This window comes from Lygodium microphyllum, chromosome 28, assembly GCF_053477565.2.
Source record: "Lygodium microphyllum isolate KBCC chromosome 28, Lygodium_microphyllum_v1.1.10, whole genome shotgun sequence".
In the NCBI taxonomy this organism is placed as follows: Eukaryota; Viridiplantae; Streptophyta; class Polypodiopsida; order Schizaeales; family Lygodiaceae; genus Lygodium; species Lygodium microphyllum.
The window spans coordinates 29306745-29327439 of NC_141162.1; the positions used below are offsets into that span (position 1 = coordinate 29306745).

General features: G+C 41.9%; 1 protein-coding gene across 4 annotated transcripts; it reads left to right on the top strand.

Annotated features, from left to right (window-relative positions):
• The first annotated feature begins 11435 nt into the window (after positions 1-11435).
• LOC148011289 (uncharacterized) lies at positions 11436-20488 on the top strand. Of its 4 annotated transcripts, none has more exons than XM_087670834.1 (4): positions 11436-11982; positions 12328-12416; positions 12521-12638; positions 20247-20488. In XM_087670834.1, the coding sequence occupies exons 1-4, from the start codon at positions 11787-11789 to the stop codon at positions 20261-20263; spliced, it is 420 nt and encodes a 139-aa protein (XP_087526960.1). In that variant the 5' UTR covers positions 11436-11786; the 3' UTR covers positions 20264-20488. The 4 variants fall into 4 exon arrangements, with proteins under 4 accessions (XP_087526960.1, XP_087526961.1, XP_087526962.1 ...); XM_087670835.1 differs by having other exon boundaries at positions 20264-20487; XM_087670836.1 differs by lacking the exon at positions 20247-20488 and adding an exon at positions 16471-17834.
• The last annotated feature ends 207 nt before the right edge of the window (positions 20489-20695 follow it).

Sequence of the window (20695 nt, forward strand, 5' to 3'; positions counted from 1 at the left end):
ATCATTGTGACCATGGACTACCTCACTAAGTAGGCAGAAGCACGAGCCACACAAAAAAACGACGCCAGAACGGCGGCTAAGTTCTTATGGGAACAAGTAATCTCACGATTCGATTGCCCCATCGAACTGGTCAGTGACCAAGGCACACAATTCATCAATGAAGTGATCACACACCTCCTATCCACCTTCCTCATCATCCATCGCAAATCCTCACCGTACTACCCTCAGGCAAACGGCCAGGCCGAATCAACAAATAAGGTTCTCATCAATGTCCTAACCAAGGTCATTTCTGCTTCACGCAACGACTGGGACAACAAGTTGATGGCAGCTCTGTGGGCTTACCAAACCGCCTATAAAATGGTTGTCGGTCAAACCCCCTTTAGGCTGACATATGGGACAGAAGCGATTCTACCAGTAGAGTTCTTCATCCCTAGCCTGAGAATAGCGCTTTAAGAGCGATGGGAAGGAAAGGAGGCATGGATGCAGCGACTAGTTGAGCTCGAACGTCTCTCAGAGACTCGTCTTCTTGCCACCCATGCACTGATCTGCGAAAAAGCCCGACGCAAGAGCTTGTTTGACAAGCACGTCAAGCAGTGCGAGTTTGAACAGGGTGACTTAGTGCTTCTCTACTCAGTTAAAGGGCATAAGCAAAAGATGAAATTTAGAGGTCTTGGACCATTCAAGATTCGTGCAATTAGCCGAACATGCAATGTCGAACTCGAGACCCTAAACGGTGAAGGAATAGGCTTTTTCAATGGCAGCCGCGTCAAGAAGTACTACCTTCCTACACAACCTTTGCATGAACCACAGATGTTAGAACCGCCTGTCAAGGTCCGAGTAGCCATAATCATTGAAATCGACGACAAGGACGAGGAAGCCATAGAATCCGCATACCTTCGTATCACAGTCACGACCAAACACACATGTGCTTTCACCGCCTTGATCGACGAGGGAGTAGACTTCAACGTCCTGACCTACGATCATTGGAGTCAACTTGGCCAACCACAACTTCAACCCACCACTGCAAAATTAAGCCCATATGGGGCTCATTTCTACGCACTACTCGGGAAGTGCAAGGCAGCCATTTCTATTGAGTCTGAGACTGCTCCAATGCTTTTCTACGTGCTGTCAAATGCTAAAAATGCAGGCACAGAGTCACTGCTGGGGCGCACCTTCAAAAAGCAGACCCACTGCAATGTCGACTACGCATCACAGCGCATCCACCTAGCAATAGGCAACGTTCGCATTGTTACAGCTTTCAGCAAGGGTTGCGCAACCTCATCCCGGGCCACCTAGCCACCGATAGAAACACCCGTAGGCAATTCTAAGGGGGGGTGGAATGCGGCCGCCACTTTCCGAGTCTCATCACCCGCAACCCATACCAGCCCAAGCTAAGGCCCCACAATCCCGCCCCCAATGGGTGCCTAAACAACTGCAACAGCCGCGTAGGAGTTGACGCTCCTACCCTCAGAAGACCAGAAACTCTAAACCTAGGAGGTCCAAACGCAGCCACAGGAATAGATGTGTAATCAGTCAGAGATGGGTCCCTAAGGCTCTCTTGTGCGCACAAGGCTACTATGAGGGCAATGCTTGGCTATGGATACCTAAGGCCCACGTGGCCAAAGGCACCATGCGCACACCAACCTCAAGCTCGATCATCCCAAAAACTGTAAGACCTCGAAACCACGAGCCGCAGAGCTTCCTCGATCCACAACCATTGAGTCCATCCACATGCGAACTAATGCGAATCACCCAAGCCTGTCAGACCAATCAACAACCACCAGCTCGAGCATCATTACAAGCAGGAAATGATCTGGGTTTCCAACTCCATCCTGAAAGCAATAGGCCATCACGTGAGGCCACTACTAACCTAGTTTCCATCCCAACGACCCAATCGCAAGCTCATGAAGTCCTACCACAGCAACTCTCCGTAGTCAAAGGCTCAAGTCCTACCAAACCCCAACCGCCCGCAAGCCTTAGGCCTTCTTACGAGAGGAAATCCTTTCTCTCACTAGCAGCTGATTTAGCTGAGGAAATAGGGGATGATGTGGTGGATTGCATTAAACGACTGGACGCTACTTTTGTGTTGCTAGCTCTAAGCTACGATCGCCTCGGCTTAGGCCTATTGGAGGAATCCTTCGCAGCCGAAGTTCAAACAATGCCTTATTTTTGGGAAACGTTTGAATGTGCATTTGCAAAAGCCCCTATCTCCGCTGCTAAGTTGCTCAGCGTGGTGAGATCTGAAAAGAGCAGGCAATCAAACAACGCCTCATCACGTTGTATGATTAGCGAACCACCTTCGCCATCACTGACCAAAGAAGTGGTAGAGTTGTCAAAACTAGTTGAGACGAAATCCTAGTTCTTAAGGCATTGGTACGATCTTAGACTGCAATGGGAAGTCGAAGGATACCGAGTAATGACCAATGCTGAGCAGCGACGCGCTATCAAAACGACAGAGTACGACCCCACATACGTCACGTCGACATCATATCGAGTGTTAACCATGCTGCGAGGCCATCCTATAGAAGACCACATCAAGGGACACCCCTACCTTGACCGCCTGTTGACTGAAGAAGAGTTACACATCGCTAGCCGAGTCAACTCGGGCGACTTTCTAACTGATGTTCTCATATACATCACTCAAGTGGGGATTAAACCCTCCGACCTGGACCGCGAAGCCCATCTAGAGTACAACCCCAATTTCTATACCTAGCTCCTTCACAAGTAGCCGACCATGCCGAAAGACCTACACCTTCTAACCCTCATCCTAGGAAGGATTCTTCTCAGACTAAAAGAGGAAGGGGTGAGGTGAATCAAATAAGAAGTAATAAAGCAAATCAAAGCCATGAAGTATGTAGACATGCATGGTGAAAAACGGGTGGGGTAGGAAAGAGGACACAAAAACTTTGAATTAAAAGGCAAAAAGTCAAAGTCTGAAAAGCGAACTTGCACGAGACTTTAATGAGTTTATCCAGAAGCATAAAGTTTTTTCTATTTTAGCGATTACTATGTTGTAAGCACTAACAAAAATAATGGTTATGACAGGAACCAAAGATGTCACAACAGGACCGAGCTCACAGACTCCCCTTCACAGAAGAAGAGAGAATGCGGTACAACATCAACCTGGAGAACCGCGCCTATAATCAACTGAAATTCTAGACTATCCACAATTTGGAAGAATTAGTGGCCAAAGAAGAGGCGGCCAGGAGCATCATTGAAAGTTGCAACCTTAGAAAGTACCTGGAAAGTTTCTCATGAGAACCTGAGCACACGAGCTGTGTGGAATTCCTCAGGACCTACAATCCCGAGGGAGAGTGCGGCACTGTCACAATGGGGAGAGGACAAAATGCTAAGCAAGTGCTGGTCCATCTAACACTGGCCTTGGTGGAGAAGGCACTGGGGCTGGAACCGAAGGTGGAGAAGAAGCAAAATGGAGACGTGTATGCCATGCTGGGGATGAGGAAGGAGGAGGTGTTGACGAACGATGGCATCAGAATCCAAGACATCCCTAGCGCAGAAACCAGGCTACAAGCGAAGCTCATACATACACTCTTCTCCAGCCAATGCTATAACGCGCTGATGCACAGGATCAGCGTACCAATCCTGAAAAATGTAGCGGCCCAGACCCTACACAAAGTCGACTAGAACGGCTACGTGCGCAAGACTATCGATCAGGCAGCCTGAGCTCTAGCATTGGGAAGCCTGCCAGCAGGAGGAGAATCACCGATGTCGAAGGCCGCAGAAAGAAAAAGGGCTTCCTCCAAAGCCTCATTCATCGCATATGGGGGCATTTTAACGGCGGTTATCCAAGAGGCCGTAAAGGAAGCAGAAGAGGGGGAGGGAGAAACACCCGACTGATCACCGCCCCATCAACACCAGGACAGATCTAGCGATAGGATGGAGACAGAGGAAGAAGGGGATGAACAAAAGAGCAAAAAGCAGGTTAAGGAGACTAAGAAAAAAGTAGCGCAGAAGAAGAAGAAACAGGATGAAGGCCGTAGAAAGGAGAGGGAGGACTTGGAGAAAGCGAAATGACAATCTCTCAAGGAGGCAGAGGAGAGAGAAAGGAAGAGGAAGCAGGAAGAAGAAGAGACAACGGAACAAGTAAGGCAGGCTAAAAAGGCATCCAAGCGGGAAGCTGAAAGGAAAAGAAAAGAAGAGCAGGAGGAAAAAGAAAAACTAGAGGAAGAATGCAAAAAGGCCGAGGAGGAAAGAAAAAGAAGAGTCACAGAGGAGGACGAGAAGTTAAGAAGAAAGGAGGAGGAGGACCTGGTAGAAGCTACCCGCCGGTCAATCGAGTAGTAGTGCAGGGCAGATGACCCAGAAGCCTGGAATCAGCCTAGGGAAGAGAGGCCTAGCTCCAACATGCAGGCCCCAGAACTCGTGCCCCCCGGCACAGCTCCAGAAGGAAAAGGCAAAGCACCCCTGTATCCCATCCCCACCCTCATGGCTCCCCCCTGCTGAAACCACTATGCCCACCCCTAGCATCCCCACCAGCTTGGAAGTGTCCAACCTGGTGGCCTAGATTCAATACTTCATCAGCAAGGAAATGGCCCAAGGGAAAAGCACTGAGACGATGACCACGGGACCAAAAAGGCCACTTGCAGATGCTGAATCAAGGCATGATCAAAAGCGCCCACGCAATGGAGGCCTCAACCACCCCTACCCATACAACAATGACGTCGCCAGTCGGTTACAACGAATACGTCGCTGAGCTGCTCTCCCAACTAGAGAGGGCCAAGGAGGAGAAAAGGACGGCTGTGGCTAAGTTGATGGCAGAAAAAGAGTCAGTGGTGGCTTTCCAATTGGAAAAAACCCGCATCATCGCCATGCAGCAACGCCAAATCTTTGAACTCAAGCAAGAGCTGAAGGCCAAAGAAAATAAGGAAGAGAGTTACAAGCAGCAGTTGGAGGACGAGAACCAGGAACTCGTGCAGATGCAGCGGGAGTACAAACTCCTCCTGATGCAATATAACAAACTAGAGTCGAAGTATACGGAACTGGAGTCAAAGATCGCTACCATTGAGCAGATGATGGGGGAGCTGAATGCCAAGGAAGAGGAGAGGAGCCAAGAGAGAGAGAGTAGCAATGAAAGAAGATCGAGTCTATCTCCGATCAACTACATCTCGCGAAGACAGAACAAGACAACATGAGCAGAGAGCTCAAGGCCTAGGAGCAGAAGCTCGTAACCCTAGCTCAAAAGCAGGGGGGAGCATGGAAGGCATGACCAAAAGGGCCGAGGAATAGGCTATGCAGAACGAGGCACGGGTGAAGGCTCTGGCGCGGAGAAGGAAAAAATCTTGGCAGAAAGCAAAGCGGGCGCCATCCAGACAGCCTTCACCGCCCAACAACAAGCCTTCCTCAATACGCTGCTGGATACAACTCAACCAAAGGGAGCGGAGCCGTTGGAGGTGGTAAAGAAGAAATTAAGCATCGCACGCAGAGCTCTACACATGGGGCTACAGATGCCACCCCAACCTGCAGAGGTAAGGCTGGGCCTAGAAGAGCAGCGGAAGTATCTACTACTGGCTGGCCTAACCCTCCAAGAGGCAGACGCCCTCAGCTTTGAGGAAAGAACACTACCAGAAAATCGGCAGGGGGAGGAAGTCGAATTCAGAATTGACACGAACAGGTTCAGAGAAGATGTAACCCCTCAGCCCCCCTCGCCGCACGAACAAGATCAGCAACAACCCGCCCCGCCCCTGGACCAGACAGGCCATCCTTAAAGAGCGGCAAAAAAAGCTGGTGGAAGAGGCTAGAAAACGGCTGCAGGCCAAGCCCGTCATGCAGCCATCCGCTCCCCTCCCACGATGCCCCGAAGACCTACCTATGCAATTCCATGCAGAATTGGTGGTCTGGGAACGCCAAGAACTGGAGAAGGACCCTTTTTCCTTCAGTTTTCTTATGCCTGATAGTCTGAGAAGGGTCCTGCCAATCAAGGCGATGGAGGAAGTGATAGCGGCTGGTAGCCAACTAGGCCAAAGATGGTTGGAGGAAAGGGCAAGAACCCCCACCTTGTGGGGCACGGAAGAGGCCGAATTCTGGCAAGACAAGATATACGAGGTGCCACACACGGTGAGGGGTTACGACTGCCAACCCCTCTGGAGGAGGCAAATATGTAATATCAACATGCTCGCATGGATGGCTTTTTGTAACACCCTGCCCCATGAGCGGAACGACCCCACATTTATGGCATATCCCCGTAGGCTAGGTGTGGATTTTGTCGCCACCCTCCATGGGAGGCACGATTTCCTCGTTATCTACAATGCCAATGCCACTTCCTTTGAAAACGCTCTACTTTTTGATCTAGGAAGCCTGCCCGCCTCCATGACGCGTTTTCTTGCGGAGTTCTCCTCCTGCCCAGATCCCGCATTCATAACCACCTGTAATTACCTTAGGCTCCTCAAACTCCTACTTAAGCAAGATCCGGCACTGCAAGAAAGCGGTGTGCCTCCCCTCTTTTTGGATCCTAATGCTATCGATAGTTGCGCCATGACCCGACTAATGATGCGGGCTAGCCTTCTACCTTCATTTTGCCTAGTGCTCCTAGAGGATATGAGTGACAGCCAATTCATTAGGTGCAACCACCCCTTCCTATCCACTACCTCTCTCCATGTCCGCATGAACCTGAAAGGGTACATGCAGAGCCATCAATTTTTATGCAAATCCATCCGCCCACCCTCCCCCCTCATTCTGACGACGAGAGCTAGCCTTGGCTGTCCTGCTCCTCATGTAATACTATCCTGCAATGTGGCCAAAAAAAAAAAAGATCACTGCACCTAGGGGTCCTTAAGTTAGGCGTGTCCAGTGACCTCAGTCGGCTGGCTCCACTCCTAACCCCCTTAGCCCTTTTTGATCCCCCACATCACGCTTAGGGCACATCAATGGCAGGACACACCTAGGGAAGTAACACTCCCCTATGGTTCGACCTGTCACCCTAAGCCACTAGCACCACTCCCCCTTGGCACAAATGGAGTCCTCAAGTGTGGGACATCACTCGGGTCCGCCCACTTCCCCATTTCACTAAGCACGAGCACACCACACAAACACGCTGACGACAGCCATCCCCCTAGGTAGCGCACCGCACCTTCTTCTTCAAGAACACTGCTTTCGCCCAACCACCGGAGGCCCTCGTTCACCCATGCAATCCACTGAGCAGCTCCAACGACCATCGTTCTTGAGCTTCCACAAACCCCTGAGTCCACATGTGGCCCTTAACCTTACACCCATGCCAAAAGTGCCATGGGACTGGCACCCGTCTAGGAGGGGGTAATGTTAACCCCAGGCCAAGATGGCGAAAAATGGGGAAAAAGCAAAGGAAGATGAACAAAAAGAGCGAAGACATGCAAGCGGCCCCTAAAGATGGACCGGGGCAAAAAGTGCAACAATAAAAGAAAAGGTGCCTCAAAAAACTCGAAAAATATTTGTTAAAGAGCGCCAGGCTCCCTCTTGTGCCCATTGTAAAATATTAGACGGGTGTAGGCTAGAGGCACGGGGCTAAAAGAGGAAAATGGAAAAAGGACCTTGCCACAATGGCCAGTCATGTAAAAAAGGGATGGGTGCCCATGGGATTTTAGGGTTTATATATATAAAGTTCAAAAAGTGAATAAGAGATCATTCTTTGGTGTGTGGCAAAAGGAGTCTTCTTCTTCTTCTCTCCTTCTCTCCTTCTCTCCTTCTTGCTTGTATGTGCTCTTGAGAGAGGGAGTGTGAGAGTGTGAGGGAGTGAGTGTGTGAGAGAGTGAGGGATCAAGAGGGTGAAGCTCTTCACCATCTCCTCTCCTTCTTCTTCTCTTCCCTTCTCTCTTCTTACGCATGCGGCTATGGAGGATGGAGCTTGGAGGTAGAGGAGGCTTAAGGATGCTTGAGCTAGCATCTAGGATCGTGGAGCTACCGGTGTGTGGAAGAGAGGAGGCAACTCATATCGGCACTAAGGTAAGCTCACTACACTTGTAGGATTGACGGTGCGTCGGCTAGGTGAGAGATAGCCATTAGAGCTCGCTTGGAACGCTTGAAATAATAAGCGGTCCGTGGGTCTTGGCGGTTGAGCGAAAGCTCCCACAGGTAGCTTCCATAATCTATGTAAGAAAGTCACTACTTGGAGTAGAGCCTCAACTACCATAGATGTTCTCTCCATATCTAGTCTGATGATCTCACATGGGTTGTGCTTTTTGCTCGTATTGCATGTGATATCATCATGACCAATGGTCACTCCATATGTTCCCATCCACCATAAAACTTCCTCTTTAGTCCATCACGGTTTGTTACTAGTTGTCTTCTCGATAGAGGATTGGGCCCCAAATGCCTGCTCCATAGTATAACAAAGAGCCACAATTTGGTACATGGTTCATGGAACTATATGTGTGTAGACTATCTCTCCAATACACCCAATGCTACATATGCTCATGATAGTCGAGTCTCCATTGTCCCGCTCTAAGAAAATTGTCATCCTTTGAAAGTGACTCCCAATATTCATACTATATAGACTCCATTGGCTCTCCATCAAAAGTAAACTGATGCTCAAATCTCATCAGCCAAGTGGTTGACATATTGAATATCATAGCCTTGGTTTTCTCAAGGTTCACCTTAGCTCTTTTTCTCTCTTGTTCCAGAACAGAATACATCTCTACCTCCAATCTAGCAAAGTATTCTTGTTTCTTTTTTTGCATTAGGCATTTAAAAAGTATACAAGTATGCGTATGCATATATACACCAATGCCATTTCTCACTGGAGGTGTGCACATTTCTCTCTACAATCATCATCATACCAACCATTTTGTGGGGTTGAGCATCTTGGTAGCAAAGTGGATGGCATTGTGTGTGCAAAGGGATAAGATACTCATGTATGTAGTGTTTGAGTTGGATGTCTCGTGAACTCATCTAATGGAGTTTGCAAATCTAGGTGTGTATGACTATACCTCCTATACACAACCACATGTTATTGTGAAAGTCAATGGTTTATTGCTAAGAAAATCTATCCACTTATCTCAAAACTCCTAATATCTAGTATTAAGCTTAGCCTAAACCAATCAAGTAATCCATAGTACTCACTCCTTTCTTATTATTCTAGCATGTGAAACCATCTCATCCTAGCCACTATGATAGTCCATTAAGGATAGCTAAGCTATATGCACTCCTCGATGCCAATAAGTGTGTTCCATATTCTATCAACTCTATATCTTGGGAAAATTTGAGTAACCCCACCTCATCGAGTGCAAGCTCTCAAAACATCTCAACACTTGTGTTGTAAAAAGTAGATTGGTCATTCCCTATGTGGGCATTGCAATCTCCTACTAGTAAGACACCCCCAATACTTGTGAATCTCATGATGTCCTCATAAAGTAACACATATGGAGATCTCTCTAATGGCAAATCTAGAGTATGCTGGGGGAAAGTAGCAAGCTGTAATATAGATATCCTTAGGCCTATCTATGTGCACTCTAATCCAATGCCTCCATATATCACATGGATCATGTCTCATAGCCCTTCCATCACATGGATAATGTCTCACATCCCTTCTCTATAAAGAATAGCTATGCAACATGATCTCCTCATTCCTTCAAGCCTTGTGGGTTGAGGTTGATATATACTTTCCCATTCATATATACACACATAAGGTAAGCTGCTACCCACACATTGGTGTGCCTTTATGTACATAGCAATGTCCAGGTTGAAAGTATCTTCAAGGTACCCTGGATCAAGTCTTAAGGCTTGATTACATTTCCAAACTGCCATACACAAAGTCTCATAGGCTATGCACCATCATGCAAACTAGTGCTCCAAAATGATCACTCATCCATCACAATATACAACATACTTTCCTTCTTTTCTCACCTCAAGGATATGCAGGCATGGCACTCCCTTTATGGGAACCCATTGGGATGGGGTGTTTTATCGGGTGGGGGTTAGGGTGATCCTTTCTTGTAGCTATCAACCGAAGGGAGTAGAAATAAGTAGCATAGTCTAAATAAAACTAGAGGCTTAAGGGTTTGGCCCTATGATAGCATTTACATGACCTAGTAGTGCATACCCAACTCAGAAAACACAACAAAACAAGGTTGCACATAGTGCTCTCTCCTATGTGCCACTTGGGAAGGAGTAAGATTCTCATTCCTATGTGCCAAGAAAGCTATCTTCTTTTCTATATCTGCAAATTTAAGGACTAGAATATTTTCTTGAGTACCCCCCATCTTTATGAACATGCCATGCATCCATCATGGGCATGCCTATTATCCCCATTTCAGTGCTTAAAGACTTTGCATCCTCATGTGGGGTGCCTTTCTCAACCCATCCTACCACTTGTACTTGGAGTGCACATATCTTTCTTTTTGCCTCTCCCTCAAGTATGTCATTTATCACTTCCACTTCATTCCCTAGTACTCCTTTATGCTTCTTGGCTACTTCTATCCATGGAGCATTTTACTTCGTTACATTTTCCACATTTTTCATCTTTTCTTTGCTCCTTCTACCATGTGCAGACATCCTTTTACAATCTCTCCATCTCTATGTTTAGCTCAGGCATGGCTAGACTTAGTTTCGCTTGTACTTCTATTTCTTCTTCCTTATGTGCATTTAGCTCTTCTTTTAATTGCAAGATTTTTGTCTTGTGGGCATCTATAGTTTGTTGCATTTTAGTTCTCATTGTGTTCACACACACACACACACACACACACACACACACACACACACACACACACACACACACATGAGGTTAGGAGTCATCCTCCTATGCCATGTAGGCTAGGACTTGGGTTGATGCTTTTTTAAAATATAATATAGTATAGATTATATATAATATAGGTGGCATAGAATTGTTGAGTTTTTGCATTTTGAACTCAATAACTACTATGTGATCCTTCCAAAGTAAGTCTTAAGAGTTGGGACATGTGCAAGTCAATTGACTTATGTAAGTCTACATAATCGTATGATAGTGAATCCACATGGTTGCATTTTATGCACTAGCTCTTGTCAGGCTCACAATCTCGTCCTTTCTCTCACCTCCTCTAGCACATGGATCAGTGGTTTCTGTCTCCTCCCACCATGTTTCTCTCATCTCCCGATACAACCAGGATCAATGGCAGTGTAGCCCACTCGCCATCTCCCACTTGCATGTGGTTGTACATTCCCACTATCTTCCCCACCAATACGCATGTCAATTGACTTCTTTGCACATGGAGGTGCTGTAAATTATCACCAAATGTTCATGTTATCTTTTAAATGTATTACTCGAAATTGCTCATGTGAACTAATATTACCACCTAATTGCTAGTGTGATCTTTCTTAAACATTGGATTCGAATTTCATACACATTTTTGGAGAGTCATGTAAAGGGCGTTTTGATAGTCTCGGGAATGGCGGGGTCTTTGCGTTTGCGAGCGTTGCATGCAAAAGAGGTGCATCATCCTGGCAAGCGATAAACAGGTTTCCTTTAATCCTGCTTGGATAGTCAGGAAATAGGAGCCTTGGAAATCCTTCGTCATCGCCATCATTTCCTTCTTCAATCTTCACCTTCATCATCTTCTGTCATTCTTCTTCTTCATCTTCATCCTCGTCATCTTCTGTCATTCTGCTTTCTTCATCTGCTGTTTCTCCTTCTCCAAGTACATCCTCTTCCATCTTCTCAGCATATCGTCTCCTTCTTATTCCTTCTTCACCTTCATCGTTTTCATCACCTCCGGCCTTCCCATTTCTTTCGCCGCATTTCATTTTCATAATATCAATTACCTTCTTCCCCAACGTTTTCTTTCTTCTGATCCGCCACCATGCGCTAGGGTTTCCATTCAGCGATGGATCATGTATCTCCTGCAGGCGCGCACAACGGGGGTGGATACGCTCTCTGCTTCAAGAAGGCAGCATCCGTTGTATGTGCCTGCAACTTTCTCGCGGTCTTCTGCATTCTTTGCTACGTCCTCTTAACTCCTGCCTACCTCTACATCAGCGCTTCTTCTTCTGCCGCGAGAATCTCATGGACTCCTCCTCAAGGTATTCCATTGTCCGGATACCAAGCTTCCATGCATGCCTGCCTGCAGCACTACCTAATGGTTGCATTACACCCTAGCTCGAGCGCACCGTTTGCTGCACATAATTCCGATAACACGGCATGAAGTTGCTCTCTCTGCTCTCCATTAATTGCTATGGAATCTTGGAACAAAATTAGCTGCTTGTGTGCAAATTTAGAGTAGCGTATTTGCCACGGACCATTGCCAGTTAGAAAAGCTTGATTCTGAAGAAATGTCTCATGTACACTTGGGTTGAAATGCTATCGTCTCGAGACTAATGCCAGCGTCTCACCTCAGTCTTTTGCTCTGCTAAACGCACTGTAATCAGGTGTCGCGATGTCTAGCACACAAGTTGCTCGTATCCGTGAAGCATTGGAGGCCCGTAAAGCTATGGAGCCTGTGGAGCTTATCAAAAGAGTTGGTTCTGTTCCTTGTGTAGATTCCAGCTATCATACTAATAAGATAAGACGTGGAACGCCCTAAGCTTGGCTTTATCGATCTCCTTCAACGGTTTCATGCAGGTGAAAGAGATAGAAGAGGAATCTAGCAGGCTTCATGCAGCTAGAAACAAACATGAAGAAGAGCTCTCGGAGAAGTTAAAGGAGTTAAGGAGGGCAAACGCTAAGAAAAACCAACAAGGTTAGGTTATGATTCTCATAAACTCCACTTTGTTTTCTAGAATTGGACCCAAGAATGTAATGCGTTTCTTTCTAAACTAGGGTTAAGCGGTTTGATAAATTTGGAAGAAAAACCTTAAGAAGGTTCTTTTAACTTTACAATATTCGTGAAAAATTGAGGTCTATGTTATGTTAACACACCCCCAAACGTGTGATCTCCTCCACAAGATATTGGTTATTTCATGCTTTGAGACTTCAACAGACTATACTTATTAAAATGCAAAACATGTCTATAAAGGTCATTCCTAGATTGGTGCCTTCTCATGGCAAATGGTGCATATAATAGATGCCGTTGGTTCAGAATCATCTAGCCATATTTTCGAATTTTGTCCCACGTGTGCAAAGTTAACATGTTGTTCGAAATTTCCATCCATGAACACCTTCAAAATTTGCATCCATGAACATGTTTCTAGAAGCCCTAGTACTTAATAAATTAACAACATGCCCCTAGCTTAAACCCTATCCAAACAAGATTGAAACTACCCTAAGTATTGAGCGAATTGTTAAACTTGGAAAAAATCTAAGAAATATTTGGAAATAAGCTTTTTCTAATTCAAAATTTATGCTTCTTTTAGCTATAATATTTCCTTGATTGGCTTGAAGGGTAGCAACCATTACAAAGGTCCTAGGTAAGATTTTCTAATGTCAAAAAAGCTCTAGGAATATTGTGTATACAGAGAAAGAAGCTTGTGTATTATGGGACAAGCATAATGAGTTCACAAAGATTCTTGAGTTGCATGATGCAAATAGGATAGTCAAGTTTCCTAGATTTGTGCTATCTTTTCAAGGAGCCTAGTCATTTTTCTAAAGTATACCATTAGGAAGTTGGTATTTGATGTGAAAGAAGAGAACAAAAAAGAGGTGTAAGTAGAGGAGGAGGAGCCTCAAAATTTTGTAAGTCATAATGTAGATAAATTTGTTGAAGGAAAACCCTCCCTTTGATAAACAAGTACAGAACAATTTATTTTCTCTATGCTTAAAGTAATACTTCTAATGCATATACTATCACAAGGGTAAGGAGAATGCAACCCTAGTAAAAAAGAAAAAGGGTATTCAATGGTAAGCTTAAAAACAAAAGATTTACCTTTAGTTGAGAAGCATGTAAGCCTTTGGTAGAGAATAGTATATATACAAACTTGAAAAGTCTAGAGATGTTATGCAAGCAATGGGAGGGTTGTGGCTTATATTCTTAGTAGATGCCCTAAGGAAGATGCACATGCTTTGCATGAGATCAAGTTGGTTCAAGAAGATAGGGATTTAATGCATCATTAGGGTTTTTTTTTTCCGAAATAGCACTCATAAGAAAATGCTTAAGTTGCTAATTAGAAGAGATTTTAGAGTAATAAACCCTCCAAATTTAGTCATTCAGATGCAATTAAAGAGATCATAGTCATAAAATACCCTATTCTTTAATCCATGTCAAGAGTTGCATTTCCCGCCATTTTTCTCTTGGAACTTGCAAAATTTTGCACTAGGATTTTCGCACCAAAACACATTCGTTCATCTTTCTAGGCTCATTTCTTGTGCCATTCTCTAGTTTGCACTTGCTTTTTTTTGTGATATTATCACTTGGTTGATTTTATTCTACTAAAATTTCTAATAATACCTCTCCAAATAACACAAGATCAACTGTATGCAAATATAAAATTGCAATTCAAATATATCCTATTTATTCATCTTGGAGAAGTATACACCATTGAGTATTATTTGACAAGGACAAAGGTAATAGGTTACCATTGGAAGAAAATAAGCATATAGATTTGTGGGTAGAAGTAAATATCAATCCCGAAAACCCTTCAACAGACTGAGCCTTCCCCTTAATTTCTCAATATTCGTGACTTCATAAGATATGTTGGAGATGGTTGTGATGGAATACTTGGGTATTGTGTGCAATTAGTTTTGCATCTTTTGTATGCACAAGGCATATGCTTGAAATGAGAGAAGCATTAACAACTATGCAAACAACTATTTCTAGATTAATGAAAAAGGTTGACGTTCTAGAAAACACCAACAAGTCCTTGGAAGAAAAATAATAATGCTAAAATGAAACTCCATTAGAATTAGAGAAACAAAAAGGTTGCTATAAAGGATAACTGGTTTGTCCAAATGAGTAAAAAAAAGGAGACTAAATCTTGTAAGGAGTTTTGTCTCTAATATTTCAAGCATTGATATCAAAGAAAATGAGGAGAGAATCATACTTTTAAAAGATACAATGAATAAAAAAGATATCTTATGGATTCTTCGATCACCAGAATATATAGGTTTGAGAGGTCAAACTATGAAAGAGTTAGTGAAAGACTTGAAAGGGACTGTGAACCAAATGAAGTAGTCAAGACATATGACATTGAGGGTATTAGCTATAGAGGTTATCATACTCAATCTAAATTATAGCTCAAAAACCTTAGATGTCATAGGATAGGTGCCTTTGGTTTGCCTTGATCTCTTGCATTTTCAGTTGCTAGGGTTGCCATGAATAGTAGGATTTCAAATGTATTTGGCAAGTATATTCATATTGAAGGGTCTATGTCCTACAAAAAAATAGAATACAAAAGTAGTATTTGGATATGACACATTTAATAATATTTTGGTTGATCTTAAAAGAGTGCAAATTACAATGGTCCATATGTATAAATTTATTGTGTAAGAATGTGATGACATTCTAAAGTTTGTACTAAGGCACTTTAATATAGTAATAGAAAGGGATATAGATAACAGCCTAAAATTCAATCCAAGATAGACATTTGGTGGATTTGTGTAGCTAAATTACCAATTGAAAGTTATCAAACCTTGAAATGGTTGTTCTGTCATACAAGTATTCTTGATATTATCAAGTCTCAAGGTGAAGGGAAGACATTAATAGTTGTTGATAGGGTTGGTAGTTTCAACGTAGAATGGCATATCAATGTGCTCACTTAAAGACAATCAAATGTATACTTGGGATATGCAATGGGGCCAATACAAAATACCCTTGTATTTATTGCATGGGATCTAAAGATTGGAGTAATTTACGACGAGAAGAGTTCCAACTAGAGAATCCATAGATTTAAGAAAATTCAAAAATAAGGAGGGCATATGGGATCCTATTCTTTCAATCCTCTTTCAATCTCTCTTAGGAATATTCATATTTGTACTTTGCATGCAAAGATTAGATTAATTGATAAGCTTCTCCGATTGTATCTTAATTATGCATATTCAATTAATCCAATATCCTTATCAGATGAGTACATTTGTAAATGTGAGGTATTACTCTCAAGAATAGGGTTTTATGAGGGACAAGTTCAATTAAGGAAGGACCTAATAGCTTCACGTAAAACAATAGATGTCTTAGTAGATGACTTTATGAGAGGTGTAAAGGCTAGAAGGTTTCTCAAAAATCACAATGGAAAACAAGTAAACATGGTATGGAAGTGTTGGAGAGAGTTGTGTGAGATCATGAGAAATGTGACTAGTACACATTGAGTTGCATTTCTGTGAATGGAGGTTTAAAGACATCTCGATATCTTTCTAAAATTTGTTAGGCAACAACCAACATTGTTCATGTATCCAGAAGAGTACAGGTCTTCAATTACAAATCTTATTCAAGTAGTACATGAAGTATGGGAAAAAAAGGATATTACTTTCTATTTGACATTTGAAAAATAAAAAAACAAATGATAGAAACTAAAATGTTCTTCTTATATGATAAAAAACATTCTTTAATTCATGGGCCTTATTTTGTAAAGGAGCATGGGCCATTAGTAACTCTTAATAGCTAAGGAATGGAAAAATCCTCCTCATGTATGTTACTTTTGTAGCATAGGATACGATGGAGGTGCAACAAAAAGCAATGCTCTTGAAGAGTTACTCAGCTAGTTTTTTTGAAGACAACTTTGAAGACTGAAGAATATAACAAATGTTTATGATATTTGAATAGCCAAATCACAAAGGACTAGCTAGCTTGAAATAACATTTTCATCCTCTTTATCCTTAGGCATCTTTCCTCTATAACACAAAAACTTTCTCCTCTTATATCCAGCAATGGATTTAATATATGTTTGTTGTGTTGCTAAAGCATAAAAGGAAAATGCTAGAAAATACTTTAGCTCTGGAAGTAGAGTAGCTAGTTGCATAGCCAAAAATTTAAATGGCTATTGTCTTTTTTAAAAATATTACTTTGTGGGCATTGTACTATAAGCTCAAGTAGCTAAGAACCCTTGTAAGAGTTTTTATACAAAGAAATGGGCCATGAGGCCTCCTCTAAGAAAGTGCTATGTAAGATCAAAAAAATATGAGGATCAATCTAGCAAGATAGTGTCCAAGTGCAAAATATGAGGATCAAAAAAGTATGAGAATCAATCTAGCAAGATAGTGTCCAAGTGCAACATCCTTGATAAAGCCATGATTGATTCTTCATCATTTTCCTCGTCCTAAGAAATTATCCTCATTTACAATCTTCAATTGGAGAAAATAATATAAGATGAAAATGAAATGTGAGAAAAAGAAGTGAAAAATATCTTTAGATATTCATGAAAAAGAAATAAATCAATACTTGTTGATTCTCATCATTCTTTAGTTTACTTGGATTCCATAAGTTAATTGGTGATGTTTTCTTTGTGTATTTAAGTTCTTTAGCATACTCTGACTACTCTCTCCCAAACTTGGAAATTCTAAGTCTTTCTCGAAGCTTGTAAAACTCCCCATCAGTAATTTGTAATTCCTTCTCATTATATTTTGCTTTGGTCAAACACATATTATACACCTTCATATAACTGTGTAGCCAGTACAAGCATCCCCTCCTGGATCATAAGGCCTTGGGTGTGGGTCTTAAACACTTGAGACTTTTTGACCTCCATATATGTATTCACAATGTATCCATGTACAAATACAAAAACATCCTTGTCCTCTTTTAATCCATCACATTGGAAGCTACTTTTGTTGACATTTTCGCTCCTCATCCAACTCAAAGGCATATGACGAGATGATACTTACATCTGAGAAAGCATACGAAACATTCTCAAGCTCTATAGCATCAGTTCCACCATCCTCTTTATACATTTCCTCCAACTCAAGGACCTACTCAAAGATAGCAAGTGTGCCCACCACTGCAGAGCATGTACGTGCATAATTTCTTCAAGCGCATTATTTAAAAAAAGGAGAGAAAATCTAAAATGTAGAGAGAGAGAGAGAGAGAGAGAGAGAGAGAGAGAGAGAGAGAGAGAGAGAGAGAGAGAGAGAGAGAGAGAGAGAGAGAGAGAGAGAGAGAGAGAGAGAGAGAGAGAGAGAGAGAGAGATGTTTACCTTGAAAAGTAGTCTAGATGAAGATTCCAAAACTAAATAAATTGCATGAAAAACACATTTTGACAAAAGAAATGTTAGAGAGACTAAAGAAAAAGCATCCTTAAACACATTAATTACTAAACATTCAAACACATTAATAAATAAAAACATTCATGCACATTAAAACAAAATATTAATACACACATTAATAAAACACATTAATAAATAAAAACATTCATGCACATTAAAACAAAATATTAATACACAGATAATGTTAATACAATATTCATTAATTAATATTAGCACTCATATTAACATGTAAGTTCATATATAATGTCACCACACATTAAAATGCACAATATTAATACACACATGATACTAACACAATATTAATTAATACATATTAGTCTACATTAATTAATACAACACATTAATATACACATAATACACAATATTGACACACATAATATAAAATCTATATTAGTTTATTTATATTAAAAAACATATCAGCATTCATACATAAAATTCATACACACATGTTTTTTACAATATTAGCATAACACTATATTAATTAATATGACATTCAATACTAACACAATATTAACACACATAATATGAAGAAAATATGTTCTAATCAATAATAAAACACATATTAATAGTCATACGTAATATTCACACACATAAAACATTCTACATGCCTAACATAGCATTCACAACACATCTAATACGCATAAAATGCATCCACCCCACGGCCCATCGAAGCAGATTAAAAACACACATGACACATCATAACAACAGACATAACACATATAACATTGATAACATATAACATGCATAATAGCACCTCATGGCCTATTGAAGCACATTCATAACACACATAATACATTCATAACACAAAATAACACATTCAAAATCAATGTGTGTGTGTGTGTGTGTGTGTGAGAGAGAGAGAGAGAGAGAGAGAGAGAGAGAGAGAGAGAGAGAGAGAGAGAGAGAGAGAGAGAGAGAGAGAGAGAGAGAGAGAGAGAGAGAGAGAGAGAGAGAGAGAGAGAGAGAGAGAGAGAGAGAGAGAGAGAGAGAGAGAGAGAGAGAGAGAGAGAGAGAGAGAGAGAGAATATAGGTCCAAAGAGTCCTCTCTAATCATTGGTGGTACTTATATATAACCCAAGGTAGTAGGATGTGCAAGAGAAGGGAGGGTTGGGCGCATGCAAGTCAAAGGGCGAAGGTCACATGCGTGTAGAGTGAGGGAAAGTAGGTCATGAGCATGCAAGTCAAGGGCGAAGGTTGAGAGGGGTGGCAAGTGCACACAAAGTCGCTAATCGTTGAGCATTGGGCGTCGATTGGAGTTGCGAGTGCAGCTGCATTTCATGAACGAACACACATTTCACAAGGGCGGGTCATCACCCCGTTTTTCTTTTTCTCTTTGTGGGGCCCTACCACGTCGCACCCGCCCCCACCTCCCCCAACTAATACTAAGAATTTGCTTATGGGATACTAGTGCTGGTATCTTAAACGCATAGTGATTCCATTATTATTATTACTATTATTTGGGTAGTTTAAATTTCTTTTGATGTGTAATTGATATTATGAAAATGGCATGTCATGAGATTGGGTGGGATACCACAACAATAACAACATTACAAGACATTCTTATACTATATATCTTTGAACTATGTCACCAAATGCATGTTTGTATAATGTGTGAGACCTAGGAGATGCCCATAGCATAGCTTATTAAGTTCTGCAATATCATTGATTGTACAATATGCCAATGTGAGGTGAGACCGTGGAGACATCCATAGCATAACTTATTACATTTTGCAATATCCTTGTCCTTACACACTTGGCGACTCTCAAAAGAAGTTTCATCATCATCCGATTTAGAGAAAGGCTCTAGATAGAAAAACACAAGTCATTATTTCACTTGGAAACATGGGTTGTTGGCATAAATTTAAACATAAAGCTCACCACTTCATGAGGATAATGGACCATGGAAGTTTCATGTACAAAATTAACAGGCTTCATAAGTGTACGTGAATTTATACTTGTTAAAATAGATTGAAATGCTCAATGTTAGCTTACTAGTCCAAGCATAGGTATAGCAATAGCAATAAAATAGTAGATAATTCTCATGTGTTATTGCTTTGTATAACTAAGGACTCTATGACTGGATACTTGACAAATTCAAAAATAGCAAAGGATGCTAGTATGATTCATGTGTCCTAGACAATAAAGACTAAACAATTATGTGTTGATACTTGGTCTTTGTAAGCTCCCTTACAATGTTCCTTTCTAAATCTAAGAAGTTTCAAAGCTTTTGGATGCATGTAGTTCCTTGAAGCCTTATTTGCAAGATTCCAAGTGCAATGTTTGAGCAACAACTTTACATAAAGATGAGATGGTGATAGTTTGATGCTTGGCAATCAACAAGAAAATTATCATTTCTTCATGGTTTGGGCCTAAGAACAATGCTATTGACATCCACTTAAGACCATGTATAGGCTAGACAATGAACCAATATTTAAGCTCTTGCAATATGTATGGGGTCAATATGGAGATGTCCATAATAGAACTATTGTCATAGATGATAGTCCATAAAAAGGATTTCCAAATCCAATTGACAGTTGCATTTGATTTGTGTTTATTTAAAAATGTTCGATGTTTATGTTCATAAAGATTCAATCCTAATTGAAGAGCTTCTTCCGTACTTGATCCTATTACGGTACATCTAAAGTCATTAGGTTTGGTTGATATGGACATAAT

Excerpts from the sequence above, each read along its gene's own strand:
- LOC148011289 (XM_087670833.1), top strand. The coding sequence starts at position 11,787 with ATGGATCATGTATCTCCTGCAGGCGCGCACAACGGGGGTGGATACGCT. Across the intron at positions 11,983-12,327 it reads CTCATGGACTCCTCCTCAAG|GTGTCGCGATGTCTAGCACA; the intron begins GTATTCCATTGT and ends CACTGTAATCAG. Across the intron at positions 12,417-12,520 it reads CTGTGGAGCTTATCAAAAGA|GTGAAAGAGATAGAAGAGGA; the intron begins GTTGGTTCTGTT and ends GGTTTCATGCAG.